The sequence below is a fragment of the Myotis lucifugus genome, unplaced genomic scaffold (assembly GCF_000147115.1).
Source record: "Myotis lucifugus unplaced genomic scaffold, Myoluc2.0 scaffold_87, whole genome shotgun sequence".
NCBI lineage: Eukaryota > Metazoa > Chordata > Mammalia > Chiroptera > Vespertilionidae > Myotis > Myotis lucifugus.
In genome coordinates this window covers 198,458-214,391 of record NW_005871135.1, presented here as the reverse complement: position 1 = coordinate 214,391, position 15,934 = coordinate 198,458, and the positions used below count along the sequence as shown (strand labels likewise).

Genomic DNA, 15,934 nt, shown 5'->3' with positions numbered 1-15,934 from the left:
TTATTATTTTCATTAACGATGACAACAGTGCCTATGAAGAAAGAAAGACCAGGTAAACTCAGGAATGCAGGCATTATACAGGCATCTAGCCGAACTGTCATCTATTTCTTGATTCTTTCTACCACACGTTCAAGGGTTATGGAGCCTGTGTTTGAACAGTCTCAGTAACAGTTTGTTCAGCAACTCCTAAGCTTCCTGGTTCCTTCACTTTTAGAATAGCCTTCCTTATATTAGATAAGGAAGTGAGTGGCTGCCACTGGGCTGGTGGGCCGCTGGGACAGATGGGTCAGCTGAGCAGCACTCCTGCTGTGGGAGCACACTGACCACCAGGGGGCAGCTCCTGCATTGAGCGTCTGCCCCCTGGTGGACAGTGCACATCATATCGACTGGTAGACCAGTTGTTCGGTTGTTTGGTATCTTAGGCTTTTATATATATAGATAACTTAATTACTCAGGGCCCCAATGAGGATAGCATAGAGTTTCTGGTAGGTTAAATAGTCTCTGTGTGAAGAGTACTTAGCAATGCCTGGTACGATTAAAAACTTGGTCAGTATTAGCTGCAATTTGTTTCCTCTTCCTCCCTCTTTTCATCTCCCCTCTCCTTCTCTTTTTTTTCCTCCTTTTCTCTTCCGCTCCTGCTCTTGCTTCTGATTAAAGCAGGGTAGGTGAACAATAAATAGTAATTGCCTTGCCCTCAGGCATTCACTGATTAAACAAAAAGGGTAGTCAGTTCACAGAAACTAAAAAAGGCATATTTACCCCAAAACAAAGAATCTTGCCTCTGACATTTGGTTTTAAGGATATGGTTTTTTCCCATTGGAAAAATATTAAAATACTAAAAATAATTATGAGCATAGATGTGTCTAGAATGACCTTTGTCTATAAATAGTTATTAAAAAGAACTCCGATTGAGTTCATCTAGAGAATACCCAAGTTCAGGGATTAGCCAATAGTCATTTAATTATCAAGTATATGTATATGTGTGGATACATATACAGACCTGGCATTATTTTAGACACTTTATAAATGATCCTTAGAACATTTGTATTGATGTGGGTATTCATATTTCCCCATTCGACACACATGGAACGTGAGAGAGAGTTGAAGTCACTTCCGTCAGTTTGCTTAGCTATAGCACTAAGATTGGAATCTAGGGATGTGGTTCCAAAGACCACACTCTGGACCTCTCTGCTGTGCCCTCCCTCCAGCCTGTGTGGCCTCCTTGGCTAGGTTAAGGGATCTGGACTTCTTGCGCCCAACATGCCATGATGGAAGTGTGGCTAAGTGAGCCTGGAAATGGAAATCTCCCTTTTCACAAACTCCTCAACCCAATATTGAAGGCTTCCCTTTCAGAGGCCGAGATAAGCTCAGTCTGGTCTAGACTAAGCATGTCCCCTCCTGTCCTCTGACCTTTCTTTCCCTGCCACCTCCCACGGGCTGGAGAGACCGCCTCCCTCCAATGCCTCCTGAGGGAAAATTTGGTGTACTGGAAAATGAGGTCACCAGTGGCCACAGAAGGGAAATTGTGCAGTCCTTCTTTCAGGAACTCCCCACTAACTTAAGCTAGCATTTAGCAACATAAGCTCCACAATCTTGGACAGAGCCTCCACTTGAAACCTTCCCACCCGCCTCTCACCTCCAGATGTTCCGACCGCAGCCGAGAGGAGTTGCTATCTCTTAAAGGACAACAGGCCTTAAAAGACAGGTCTTGTCTGTTGGGTGGGGCTGGGATCCTTGGCTAAAGGTTTTCTTTGAGGAAAGTGTGTGAGTTCCATCCAGGTTTCCCCTCCCAGGACTGTGAGGGCCAGGAAGGGCGCCTTGCAGAAGACAGGCTCTGAGAGGAGGAGCCATCCTCAGAAGGACTTGGATTTGTACAAGACTAAGAAGCCCTTGGCAGTTCAAGGTCACAGGGCAAGATTCCTTGGGAAGATGACTCACAGTGAGATGGATGAGGCTACTGATATGGCTGCGTCTTCTCCCTGGAGTTATAACTGATGTTTCCTATTGCTCATAATTGGTCTGCTATTCATCATTTTCATAATTGCTATCAGTTCAGTGACAGGCAGGACAAATGGTCTGGAGATAGTTTGGAACAGTGAAAGCACAAGCTCTTGCTCTGATGACTGAGCAGGTCTACTAGGATAGCATAGATGGGACGTCCAGAGAGCTCCCAGTCTTTGATCTTTCAGAGTTTACCGCTTATTCTTGTAACAAACATTTATGGAGTACCTACTTTGGGTCAGGCCTTGTGCAAGGACCTTATGATACAATAAGGCAAAGCACTCCATGTCCAGTGGCAAGAAGGGACATCCAAATAAATAATTCAATAAAATATTGTAGTCCACTTAACAGATGTGTTGCCCAAGGTGCAATGGGGGGGCCTTCGATTCTGCTTGGAAGTCCGGAAAGGGTTTCCAAACACGATCGCAGTTGTAGTCTTAAAGAATATGGGTTTCAGCCTCGATCCCCAGTGTGGGGCATATAGGGTCTTAAAGAATGAGTATGATGTGATCAAAGACAGAATGCAGGAAAGGCATTCTAAGCCAAGGGAAACCACATGCAAACACACAGTGGCATGAAGTTTGTTTCCCGTCTGGTCCATGCCGAGTGGTTCAATGTAGCTGGTATGTAGGACTGGGGCAGCCTGTGGTGCTGGGCTATGAGCTGGAGAGATTGTTTGGCACCACTGCCTGAAGGGCTCTGTGCGCCAGGCTAAGAAGCAGAATGTTTATACTTGTATTAGTCAAAGCTTTTTAGTGGTGAAAAACAGAAACACACTGAAACTTTCTAAGCAAAAAAAAAGGAGAAATTATTATAATGATAGAGTGATTTCTCATGTAACTTGAGGGCAGAGAGTACAGCTGAACTACTGGCAGGCAGGGAACCACTCTGAGCAGCAACCTGGAGCCTGTCATCTCTGCTTCTCGCTGCACTTAAAGTCTCTCTCTCCCTCTCCCCTCCCTCCTCATTATCTCCCCTTCTCTTTTGTTCTCCCTCTCTCTTCTGTTCTGGTCTCCATGCCAATAGCTCAGAATGAGAAGCCCACCTAGCCAAGTCCAGCTTTGTATGTCATACCAGTTGAAGCCCTCAGAGATGCCCATGAACCTGTGAATCTAAATTTCCAGAAAAGCCCGGCCGGCGTGGCTCAGTGGTTGAGCATCAACCTGTGAACCAGGAAGGCATGGTTCGAGTCCCAGTCCGGGCACATGTCCGGGTTCAGGCTCGATCCCCAGTGTGGGGCATATAGGAGGCAGCCAATCAATGATTCTCTCTCATTGTTGATGTTTCTATTTCTCTCTCCCTCTCCCTCGTTCTCAGAAATCATAAAAATATATTTAAAATAAATAAATAAATTTCCAGAAAAGAAAATTTGATGGGTCCAGTTTGAGCCAAGTACTTAATTTTGGTCTCACTACCCTTGACCAAAACAAGGTTATTTAGCTCAAATATCACCACCAAACTGTCTCTTATATCTGATACTCGGAAGCTAGCTATTAAAATCCTGTAGTTCTTTTTTTTATTCTTAAACTGGAGTCCCCCTAATCCAGGGGGATACACTGTGATATGCTAAGATATACCCAAAGGCACTGGATAGAGAGATCACAGATTCTTAAAAGTGATGGTACATAAGAATCACTGTCCTAGATTCCAGCTCAGTAGGTCTGAGCTTGGCCTGGGAATCTGAATTTCTAACAAGTGCTTCACATCATTAATGAAGCAAGAGGTCCAGGGAATCACATTATGAGAAGCATTTTGGGGGAAATGTATTATTTTAATATTAAAACCAACCCACGTCTATTGTGGAGTGGCATATGCAATTTGCATGGATATTTAAGAAAGAGACTTCACAGAACTGTTGCATTTGTCTCTGCTGACTTTTGGGATGCTTTGTATGAAAAGCTTAAAAACCTTCCATATTTTACTGGAGGATGTTGAAGATTTTAAAATCATGAGTGTTGTCTCTTAGATCTCCTGGAGTGAAGTTAACAACTGGTAGGAGCTTGCTCTCAGGAGTGAAGTTAGCAACTGGTAGGAGCATGCAGAGGTCAAGAGCACACAAAATTATCCTAAGGCTCAGGCAGAGGAGAAATCCTCTATGCTAAGGTCATCATAGGGTGAAGGAGCAGAGAAAGATGCAACAGAATCAAGGTTCTTAACGTTAATTAACTTATGATAGACCGATTGATTAATCAATTTCAGGGCCCCTACTCTATGTCAGGCACTAGGGATTCAATAGTCAACAAAGCATATGGCCCCAACCTCAATTTGTACTCACACAGTCTGTTATGAGAGACAGAGGAGCAGTGAAATGGACAATAAAATAGAATGTAGTAAAATAAGGCTTATTATCATGAAAAGTACAAGTGATGTGTTATAAAGGAAGGGGTCTACTCCAGCTTTAAATATATATTTTTATTTATTTCAGAGAAGAAGGGAGAGATAGATAGATAGTTAGATAGAGACAGAGATAGATAGAGAGAGAAAGAGAGAGAGAGAGAGAGAGAGAGAGAGAGAGAGAGAGAGAGAGATATCAATGGTGAGAGAGAACCATTGATAGGCTGCCTCCTGCATGACCCCTACTAGGTGGGGATCAAACCCACAACCCAGACATGTGCCCTGACAGGGAATCGAACTGTGACCTTATGGTCCACAGGTCGATGCTCAACCATTGAGCCACCCCAGCTGGGCTGCCCCAGCTTTAGAGGGCTAAGGAAGGCCATCTGTAGGAGGTGATCTCCCAGCTGAGAGTTGATGCATTAGTCATTGGGGAAATTATTGGGTGGGGGAGAGTGTTCCAAGGAGAGGAAAGAGCATGTAAAAGGCTAAAAGTGAGAAAGTGTCGCTGGAGAACAGAGTAGGAAAAGGGTATTGGCAAGAAGTGATGCTGGAGGGAGAAGCAGAGGCCTGAGATTTGGAGGGCTTGACATTAGCATAAAGGCATCCAGTGAGAAGTGGCAGGCGGCTGTGGCCAGATGGGCCCATCACGGTGGGCCCAGGTCATCAGGGCGGCCCAGGGTCTGGCCCGGAAGTCAGAGCAGGCACCTGTGCTGGCTGCCTGGGAGGATCCTGCAGCAGATAGGGCGCATCCGTGGGAGGAGATCTATGTACTTTTTGCACACATGGTGTTGCCAGAGGTCAGGGCCTCAGACATAAGAGCATTCAACACCCTAATTTTATAGATGAGATAACCAAGTCCCAGCATCGGGCCAGCATCGCAGTTACTGACAGACTTGGGGGAGGAGCTCTCTTTCCCGGGTGGCTCCCAGCTGGCAGAGGATTCTGTGTCCAATCCAGAACCTGGACTCACACAGCATGGAGAAGGCGCCACAGATGCCAGATCCCCAGATGCCGTGTGCGTGGTAGAGGTGGGGGGTGGGAGAGGGATTCCAAGGACAACATATTTGGGAAATGCCATGATTTAGACATTACCTTCCTGGGCTTCCTGGTGACTATTGGCATGTGAATGACCCTGAATGTTCTATTTGGTTCTGTTTGATCTGGTCTTTTTCACGTTTATTTGACCACAGATAACCTTCCTCACCCCATCCCCCAGTTGTTGTTTTTTAACTCAAATCAGTTAATATCCCCTTGAAGTCATGTCCCTGGAGACACACTTTGGAATGTTCTGGAGAAGAAGGACTTGGGAATGACCAGAACAAGGTTACCTGCTCACCTGTCTCCTCCTGAGAATGTGTCCTGTACCTCAACACCCATCTGTGTTCGGTTTGTAGGAGAAGGACGGAGGCAGAGAGGAGGATCTAGCCTCTGGACTCAGACTTGTGTTTGGATCCTAACTCCGAGCCATCCTAGGTTCCTGTCGTAGTGCAAGTCAGCTGCTCACAGGAGCCCCAAACTTTTTAAAATCTTAACTTTTTCAAGCTTGCATGGAGGCAATGCAACCTGGTTTGCAGGCTTTCTATGAGGATTACACTAGCTCATGGTGAAGCTTTTAGGCTTTGGAATTCGAAGAAAGTGAGTTTGAATTTTGCTCTGCCAAATAATGGCTGTGTGACCCAGGAAAGGACCGCACACTTGCCGGGGCCACAGTCTCATCCTGTGTGTGATGGGAGAGAGAGGGAGTGAAGGAGCAATTCATGGTGTTGTGGTGGAAATGAACCGACTCTCTTCATGGCGAACATTGAGCTCTGTGTCTGGCATATATATGCTCAAACATCCTCACTGTTATTGTTAGCGCATTAAAACCTAGCACTTCATCTTCCACATGAGATGGATGAGAGCCGAAATACGGGGCGAACTGACAAGAAAAATAGCTCCTCGCCCGAGGATAGTATAACCCTATCATCTTGTGTCTGTACATCTTGCGGAACAGACAGCTGACAGAGCCCCGCGCACGAGCGTCTCAGCGGGCTGTGTATTTATTTCTCTAATATTTTTTCATTAGCCGAGGTAAGTGTGGCAAGAGGGGGGGCCTGGCTGGCTCTAAATGTCTTCCCCCTGTCACCCAGATTAACAAGCTGTCCTGTCAGGCTCTCATCATTCAGGGGAGAATGGCTGGAAAAGCCAAGTTCATCCTGACAGGGGAAATTAGGTGTCGTTTATGTGATTTATAGAGCCATAGATTAAGCTGCACAATTTCTCATATAGGAAATGGGTCCCTGCCAGTTAGTATTCCTTCAGTGCATGGCCTTACGAATGGGGTGTGTGTGGGGGGGGGTCTAACTTAGAGGCTGAAAATGGGGGGTCAGGGGGAAAAGCTTGGGCTTGGAGTTAGAGATTTTGCTCTACTGCATTGTATCTGGGGGCCCCGGGCCCATTCTCTTTTCTCTGACCCTACACGTGCTCATCTGTGAGGGGTACCTCGGACAGTAAGAGTTGCTGCTGTGCAGGTTGTTGGGAGGCTTATAGGAGCTAATAGGTGCGATTAAACACTCTCACTAATGTCCTCTGGTTGGTGAGAATACAGCTCATGATGGGAGTGGCTGAGAGAATGGGCCTCAGGATCTAATGACCTGAATTCAAGTTCTTGTTCTCCCACTTTTTAACTGGGTGACTTTGAACAGGCATGTTTGCCCTCCGAACCTCAGTTTCCACATCTGCAAAATGGGAATGGTACCAGCAGGTTCTGCGTCATTAAGGCTGTTGGCAGGATTTCATGAGATAATGTATTTGAAAGTGCTTAGCACACTCTCAGTACATGTTGGTATGTGTGTTTCCTGTCCAACAACACAGCATTTTTGTGGCTTAAACCCAGATCCAAAGACAGGCGACCTCATGCCGTGAATGTTAGTTGATATGAAAATCTTGGTTTGTTTCTGCCAGATTCTTGTGGTGTAAACCCGGACAAGTCCCTTCTCCTCTTGGAGCCTCTTGGCCTGCGAAGTGGTGAGGCCAGTATGGCCTTTCGGGACTCTTCTAGATCTGAAATGACAGGGACCTGTGGCAATGAGTACGCACTTATGCACTTCAGAGCCCTTCAGCCCCTCAAGGGGAGGGACCTTAGATCCTACCATGAGATATGCATGAGCTTGAGGTTCTTCCTTCCCTTTGCCCAGCTGCTCCTCAGTGGCTACCCCTCCAAGCAATCTTTCAGGATTGTTCAGAGGCAGATTACCTGCTGTTCCAGTTATTTACTGCTCTGTAATCCCCCAAATCCCAAATCCATTACAACAGCCATGATTATTGTATCCTCTCTAATCATGCTGCAGACTGAGTGGACTGAGCTGGGCCGGTCTTACTCAGCTCTCTCATGTGGTTGCAGCCAGCTGGTGGCCATGGCTGGAGCCATCTCAAAGGCTTCCCCGTTCACATGCCCAGCAGATGACCTGGCTGTTGGTTAGGACCTTGGCTGGTCTGTTGGCTGGACTGTGTCCATGTGGCCTCTTCATGTGGCCTGGACTTCCTCACAGCAGGGTGCTTGAGTTCAAAGAACAAGCATCCCTAGAGACATGTGGAAGCTGCCAGTGTCTTAAGGTCTGGACCCAGACATGGAAATGGCATCACTCTTATTTGGTCCAGCAATCGTAGAGCCCAGACTCAAGGGGAGGGACGTTAGATCCTACCTCATGAGGAGAAACATGTCAAAGATATTTAGGGTTATGTTTTAAAGTCACCACTCCTGCCTTTCTGCTCTGTTTGGGAATAAGCAAATTTAAGGCAATGAATATCACCTACTTCGCTCCTCAAATGTGTTCTCACCATGCTGCTCAATTACACAGTCATCAGTGTGTAGCAAGATGACCAGTTCATCTCCTCACTGTCCGGGCAATGGGGGTTGTGGGCCTCCAGCCCCTATTCTCCAGCTCCTATAGCTACAAGGGCAATGAGTGATCAGCATCTCCTGCAGCCACTGCTACAAAGCTTGCTGATGACTGAATGGTAATGGCCCAGATAGGCCCTATCCCAGAGGTCTAGGCTGGCCTAGGAACCACTCAGTCTGCCTCTGCAGAAGCATTGCAGTGATGTTCTCTTCAATCCTTGCTGTGCTCCTCAACCCCAGCTCCTCGTGACCCATCAAACATGTGGGCAGCGTAGGCTTAGGAATTAGTTTCCCTACACAGCTAGGATGTCAACCACTTTCCCCTCTCTCTAGGGCCCTAGGAGTTTGTTATTTTAGACCTTTAAACACTTTCTTGGAAAAAAACTATCAACCCACTCTCCGGAGAAGTAATCTCAAGTATCTTCAAAAGGGATTCCATCTCTATACCTCACCCCAAGCCCCTTTCCAGTGGCTTCATGGAAATTCATTCTTTTTATGGTTACCAGTTGCTTTTCTGTCATCACTTTTGCTAGAAGGGGAAAATGATAGCAAGTCTACAAGCTTAGTCCCTGGCAGAGCTCCTGTTACATGTTTCTGGAATTCAGGGGACCCTACTATGTGTTGACTCTTGCCTGGAGCTGGGGACATGGAGATAAACCAACATATTACCTTGGCCTGAAAGAGTTCACAGTATGATAAGCAAAAAGGACCCATCCACAAGCAAATTGCAAGGAAATGTGCAATGTGCAAAAATGGAATGAGAGGAGGGAGAGACAAAATCTCCCAAGTGTGGCTGGGTCCTGGTGGACAAGAAGTTTCCCGGAGTTCAGCAAGGAGCAATAAGTGGAGAACGGGCATTGTAGACGGAGGCAGATTCTGATTAAAGGCTTGGTATGGAACAATGCATCACTGTAAGAAGGTGGTACGTGCTGGATCACAGAGTGGGCGCAGTGGGGAGAAGACGGGAGATGAGCCCCAGGATGAAAAGCAAAGGCTTTTGAAAGTTGGGTTAAAGAGTCAGAGGTATTGCCCAGATGATGGTGGAACTTCCTAAGGGTCTGAGCAAGGGGATGGAATACGCGTTTTTTAGAAAGCCCGGAGACAAGTTGCCTAAGGAAGAGGCATTACTGACCTGTGCGGGGGAGACAACGTGGGACCGGGCAGGAGAGGTTGGTTTTAAGACATGCGATGAGAAGAGGAAGGATCCCAGGTTGATGCTCCATTACTGGCTGGAGGCACCAAATTGATGTCCAGTGTCTTAAGGTCCAGTGATGGGGGTGATGTTCACTGACATGGGAGATGCAAGTAATTTGGGAAAAGAAGAGGATCACACACAACACACATATTTCCTTTGCTTGTAATCATTTATATATTGGTTTATTTCATTCAACATTCCTGTGAACTTTTAATTCAATTCAACACATACCGACTGACGTATGTTATCCGCTAGGTACTGTATTAGGTGCTAAATGGGAGTCAGAGGTAACAAGGTAATGATAACTTTGTCTCTAGAAGGCCTTTCACCTCAATTGCAATGGGTTGGGCAGCCGTAAGATCGATATTGTGTGGCTAATAAAACCCATTAAGCTTTGAGTGAGGGCTTCAGGCCATCATTCTGATCATACCGACCAGAACCATCTTAACATCAAAAACAACAGACTTGGTGTCAACGCCTGAGTATAATTTTTAGTGTGGAATATGCAGTTATTGTAAGTGTAGAGTATGGAATTTAAGTCACGGGCCTGGTGACATTCTATCTACATGGCCCCAAGTACCTTATTCAAATATGGAATGTTTACTTACAGCTTAAGATTCCTAAGACATCGTCAACATTCTTAGAGCTGGAAGGGCCACTTCCTGTGTATCCCCACAGCCCCGTGTGTGTTATTACTTCATAGCACTTGAACCATATTAATTGTAATTGTGTTTGTCTTCACCATGAAACCGTGAGTCCTTTGAAGTCAGCGACTGGGACTTTTCATCTCCTTTCTCAGCAGTTAGGCAGCCGCGTGATTTGGAGCGAATGTTTATTAAACTTAATTAAACCTTCGAAAATCTATCTTCTGTGTCCTCGTTTTGCAGATGGAGAAATCGAGGCTTCAAGAAAGGGACTAATTTATGCAAGTTCGAATAGGGAAGTAACAATAGAGTGAAAAATAAATCCTAGTTTTATTTTGATTGCTTCACATTTTTGTGGCCGTTTTTCCTCCTGCCCAGCTCGGTTTGCTAGCTAATTAGCCAGAAGTTGGAAGCATTTACAAGTAGTGGAAATGCAAACCTCCTTTGTTATGAAAACCAATGGCCATGCAAATCAAGCCCTTAGCCCTGTATTAAGTGCAGGATTTGTTTCTTAAGTCCCTTCACTTACTCAAAAGCCAGGAGTCAACAATGCCTCCCGTGTAAGGTTTCATTCCCCTCAGAGAACACACACAGACACACACACAAACAACGCATGAGCACGTGATGGGAGCAGGGCCGCTGAAAAGGATGTTTGGGATGAAATCTTGGCACGTATAGTTCCTGTGTGACCTGGGAAAGTCAGAAGTGCCAGGATTCAGATGGATTCCCGTTGTTCAAGTTCTCACTCCTCCGTGCTCATCCCTGAATGGACACCCATCTCCAGGGACAATTTTTGAGGATTAAAAGGAGGAAGAATGGTTTCCTCACAGAGTTGCTCTGTTACCCTGGACCAGCCCGCCAGTCTTTCTGAGCCACTGTATCTACATCAGAAAAACACATTAGATGAGATGATCTGCAGAGCCCCCCGAAGCTGGAACATGCTGTGATTCTCCTCCCCTGAGAGCGAATTGGATTCGAATGGAGTGTCGCAAGGGCTGAAGACGCAAGGAGAGAGGGAGCCTTCGCTGACACAGCGCTGGCCTCCGCTGCCCTGCCAGGGCTCCCTGTCTGATGTCGGCCTTTTATCGGGGCATGTGCGCGCTCTGTCCAGGGCTCGCCTGGCCACTGCACCCGTCCTCGTTCTGTTCCTCAGGGTTTGGGAAGGAGCCAGTGGATGTGGAGACTCAACAGACAGGATTTCTTCCCAAGAGCTGCTTGGATGGTGAAACAGAGTCCAGAGAGATTTTCTGTTTTGTTTTCCACAAGCGCCAGTGACTGTTGAGTACAGAACACACAGTCACACATGCACACACACACAGCCACCCACACATGCAAAAACACAACCACATACACAAACAAAACAGGATGTTCTCTCTCCTCCGCTCGCTGGAGTCTCAGGCAATCTCCTACCATCTGCGTCACTTTCACCAGGGCCGGGATTGCACCATTATGGTAATTGAGCCCTTCCTGCTGGCTGGAGATGTTAGAGAATCCCCAGCCATGAGCAGTTGTGCGCGTTAATTCAGCGAGGGGGGAGCTGCCGAGGGAGGGAGCAAACAGCCTGTCAGTCAGCAGGACCGCATGCCATCCCATCTGGTTGCAGTCCTCGGAGAGTGCCCCCTCTGATGCTGGTAGGAGAACAGACACAGCTTCTGACGTGTGGTGGGAACAGCGCTATTGCTATGCGCCAGATCCTGGCTCACGTACCTGATGTGCAAACATTGGGTGGGATATATTTACACTAAAAAAAAAGTTGTTGTTTATCTGAAATTCTAATTTAACTGGGAGTCCTATTTTGGTTTGTTTGTTTGGATCACTACTCTTAATTCAAGAGAAATTAGATCATTTGTTTGTACCCCAGGAAGGGATATGGGTTAGAACATGTGGCAGGAATAACGAGCCTCCTTATCACAGGTACCGTAGAAATGTGACGGGGCTTACCCAGTAGCATGCGCGTACACACCTTCTCCTTCTAGATCTGTGTTCCGGGTCGCTCAGGAGGCAGACCCAGGCCCATTCACATACACGTGCTGTGCTTGAGTCTTCGGAACAGCGCAGCATGGAAAAAGTGACACCTTGGTTATGGGCAGTGTGAAGCTTTCATTTAAAAAGTGGACAGAAAGTTAAAAAAATAAAAAGGAGGGAAAGAAGAAAGAAAGAAAACATAGTTTGCTCCCTGGCAAAAGTGTAAGAGATCAACATTCTCTGGGAGCCCTAAGTTCCTTTTATTTTTTATTTTTGAATATTTTTCTTGATTGTAGAGGGAAAGGAAGGCAGAGGGAGAGAAACATTGATCAGTTGCCTCCCAGATGCACCCCGAGTACTCTGACTGGGGATCCAACCTGCAGCCTGGGTATGTGCCCTGACCGGGAATCGAACTGGCAGCCTGAGTGCACCGGGTGACACTCAACCAACTGAGCCACAACCCTGAGTTTTAAAAAGAGCTGTGAAACAGTGTGAAGTCCCAGTGCCTGAAATATCAGTGGAAAAGGGGTGACTAAAGTGTGAAGTACATCTGAGCCAGAGTCTCCTGATGAGTGTCTCAGCGTCCCTTCTTTTGTCCAATAAATATGACTGAATAGCTGAGCACACTGATAGGAATAAGGCATGGCCCGTGCCCTTGGTGGGACCCAAATGTGTTGGGTGAGACAAGCAAGGGCATGTGGTGGTAGGCGGGGTCTAGTGCGTGACGGAAGCTAGGAGACAAGCATGATCCCAGGCTGAAGAAAGTCAAGGAGGGGTTCCCAGAGAAAGGAATGTTTCACTTGAGACCAAAAGAGTGAATTGGGCCCTGGCCGGAGTGGCTAAGTTGCTTGAGCGTCATCCTGTGCACAGAAAGGATGCTGTTCGATTCTAGGTCAGGGCACATGCCTGGGTTGTGGGCTGAGTTGTAGGGGGCGTGCAGGAAGCAGCTGATTGATGTTTCACTCTCACATCCATGTTTCTCGCTCTCTCCCTCTCTCTTCCTCTCTCTCTCTCAAAAAAAAAAAAGTCAATAAAACAAGAGTGAATTGCCGGATAGCATACAAGGGGCTGGTGAGGTGGCAGAGTAAAACACCAGAGAGAAAAGGATGTTTTTAAAAAAGGCCACAAAGCACATTGCAGTCAAATAGAACATCGGTCATCATTTAGCACAAGAGCCAGCAAACTCTGACACGCAGGCCAAATGTAGCCTGCTGCCTGTCTTTGTAAATAAAGTTTTATCGGAACACAATCAAGCCCATTTATTTAAAGCATTGCTTGCGTTCCTTCTATGCTACAAAGGCAGAGGTAAGTAATTGTGGCAGAGACTGCCTAGCCACAAAGCCAAACATATGTACCATCTGGTCCTTTACAGAAACAATTTGCTGTCTCCTGATTAGGAGCACACATCACACGGGCAGGAACTCACTGTTGGTGGAGATGTTAGTGGTTGCAGGAAGGTGGATGGTAGCATGCAAAGGAATGTCAGGAGTGGTGCTAGGTGAGCCTGGGCGGCTGGTCAGGAGCTGGAGCGAGGAGTTTAGGCTTTGCCTTGAGGGTCACGGGGAGCCTCCGACGGCGACTGAGCAGGGAGGTCAGACTTCTACACGAGGCAGTGTAGCAAGGTGTTTGAGAGGACAGGGCCCGGAGCCAGACTGCTTGGATCAGATCCCAGCTCCTCTCTGACCTCCTCTGTGCCTCAGTTTTCCAATTTACAGAATGGGAAATGACCATAATAATAAAAGCGTAATATGCTAATTAGACCAGATGTCCTTCCGGAAAACCTTCTGGACGAAGCTGGGGCTGTGAGGGAAGCCCGGGTCCCGGGTGCCAGAGGGGAAGCCGGTGCCAGCAGCCGGGGGAAGGAAGGCCTACTCTTGCATGAATTGCATCCGGCCTCTAATCATTATAATAATACATACCAGTCGTGTGCAGTGGTAAAGATGAAATAAGTTCAGGCAGGCACAGTGCCAGGCCCAGAGAAGGTTCTCTCTGGATCCTGTCTCAATGAACATTCTGCTGCTGGGTAGAGGATGGCTCAGAATGGGAAGACCTGGTGGTAGAGTGCTAGGTGGCGATGTAGGCACCAGATGGTGTCCTGTGCCCAGAAAGCTGCTCTTACATGTGGGCGGCTCCTCATGGCCATGGGCATCTTCACATCAAGTCTCCAGGACCGCCGTCATCATTCCTCTGTCCTCCTTTCTTGCAGGCCTTCAGGAGCGCGCTGATGAGCTCCTACTGGTGCTCGGGAAAAGGGGATGTGATCGATGACTGGTGCCGGTGTGACCTCAGCGCCTTTGACGCCAGTGGGCTCCCCAGCTGCAGCCCCCTCCCGCAGCCGGTGTACGTATGTATGGCCCCTCCTCCCTCGGTCACCCCTTTTCATGGCCTCGCACCCCTGTCCTGCCAGTCCCGGCCGGACTTGCTTCTGTTCCCAGGGGACCTCACCAGATTGCTGGGGCCTCTGGGGCCTGCCTCCTCCTTTAAGAAGGCAGGGGGCTTTGGCAGGGCAGAACCCGGCTCAGGGCCGGCACTGACACGGCAGCGTGTGCTTTTTTAATGATGTTACTCGGTCCTTCATTCCTTCCTTGGCTCATCCACTCAGCAAAGGTCCACTGGGTGCTGACTGCTGCTTTGTCATCTCCTGGGTTGGACAGCGGGGCCACTGAGATGCAGAAAGTGTAGAACCTTTTCTAAGATTCATTCAGTCCATGATTATGTTTGACCACCTGCTACGTGTCAGATACTGAGGACTTGATGAGTCAGGCACAGACTGTAAACTTAGGGAGCTTACCGTTTAGTGAGGGGGAGAGATGTCACAGCAAAAACAGGAAAATAAGATACAGCTTTTTAAAAATTAAGTAAACACATGAAAGCAGAACAAAGAGGTGCTAATGGAGAGAGTGATGTGGGGGTGCTTTAGTTGGAGGGGAGGGAGGGAGGAAGTCAGGAGGTCTGGATGAGAGGCAAGAATCACGTTTCGGGAGAAGGAAGCGCGTGTGTGAAAGCCCCGATGCAGGAAATCCATGTGGAGGGTGGGAAGGACAGGCATCTGCAGCGAGGCGTGCAATCAAGAGGGGGAGTGCTGTGAGGAGCATAGGCGAGCTGGATGGGAGCCCACATGAGGGAGGGAACCAGAGTCCCATAACACCCCCATGGGGTGAGAAGAATTACATTGTAGGGTGGTCCTTAAAGAGCTAGTGTGGTGTAGTGGAAAGACACCGGGTTGAGGGCAAGCAGTCACCATCATGGTTCTGTCCCCAGCTGGCTGTGACACTTGGTGCAAATCATTTCCCTTTCCTGGGCCTTACTCTCCCCACCTGTCAAGTGGGGGAATGCCCTCCCCTCTCTGTGAGGACCCTCCCAGTTCTGACCTTCAGTCATTGTTAGTTGTTTCTTGCTTCATAGAAGGATTCCCCAGGATGCCTGCCTCTGTGAGGGAGCGCTGATTTAAGGATAGGAAAGAGTTGGTTGATATATTGTGGGATGAAAAATGACAGAGAGGTGGAAAGCCACTGTGTCTGAAGGTGCTGCCAATTGACTGGACAATGAGGCATCACTGAGAAGATAGTTTAAATAAACAGAAGGCCAGTCACCTTCCTGTGAGCACATACTGTGTGCTCAGATTAATTTACGGCATTCCACATTGATTCTGAAAGGTAGCTCTTCTTAGCTCCATTTTATGGGCGAGGAATCAGAAGCCGAAGGAGATCTGAAGGAGATCTAAAGCATCGCCTATGTCAGTGGTCGGCAAACTGCGGCTCACAAGCCACATGCGGCTCTTTGGCTCCTTGAGTGTGGCTCTTCCACAAAATACCCACTTCTGCGCATGGGCCACGAAGTTTCAATCGCACTGTATGTGCACACCCGCACGTGGTATTTTGTGGAAGAGCCACACTCAAGGGGCCAAAGAGC

General features: G+C 47.6%; 1 protein-coding gene across 1 annotated transcript in view; it reads left to right on the top strand.

The window, feature by feature from the left end:
• LOC102436882 (astrotactin-2) overlaps positions 1-15,934 on the top strand; it is a 483,991-nt gene that overhangs the window by 330,417 nt on the left and 137,640 nt on the right. Inside the window, exon 14 of the mRNA XM_023755930.1 lies at positions 14,229-14,362. Within this exon, the coding sequence (XP_023611698.1) occupies positions 14,229-14,362 (134 nt within the window). The remainder of the gene's footprint in view (positions 1-14,228; positions 14,363-15,934) is intronic.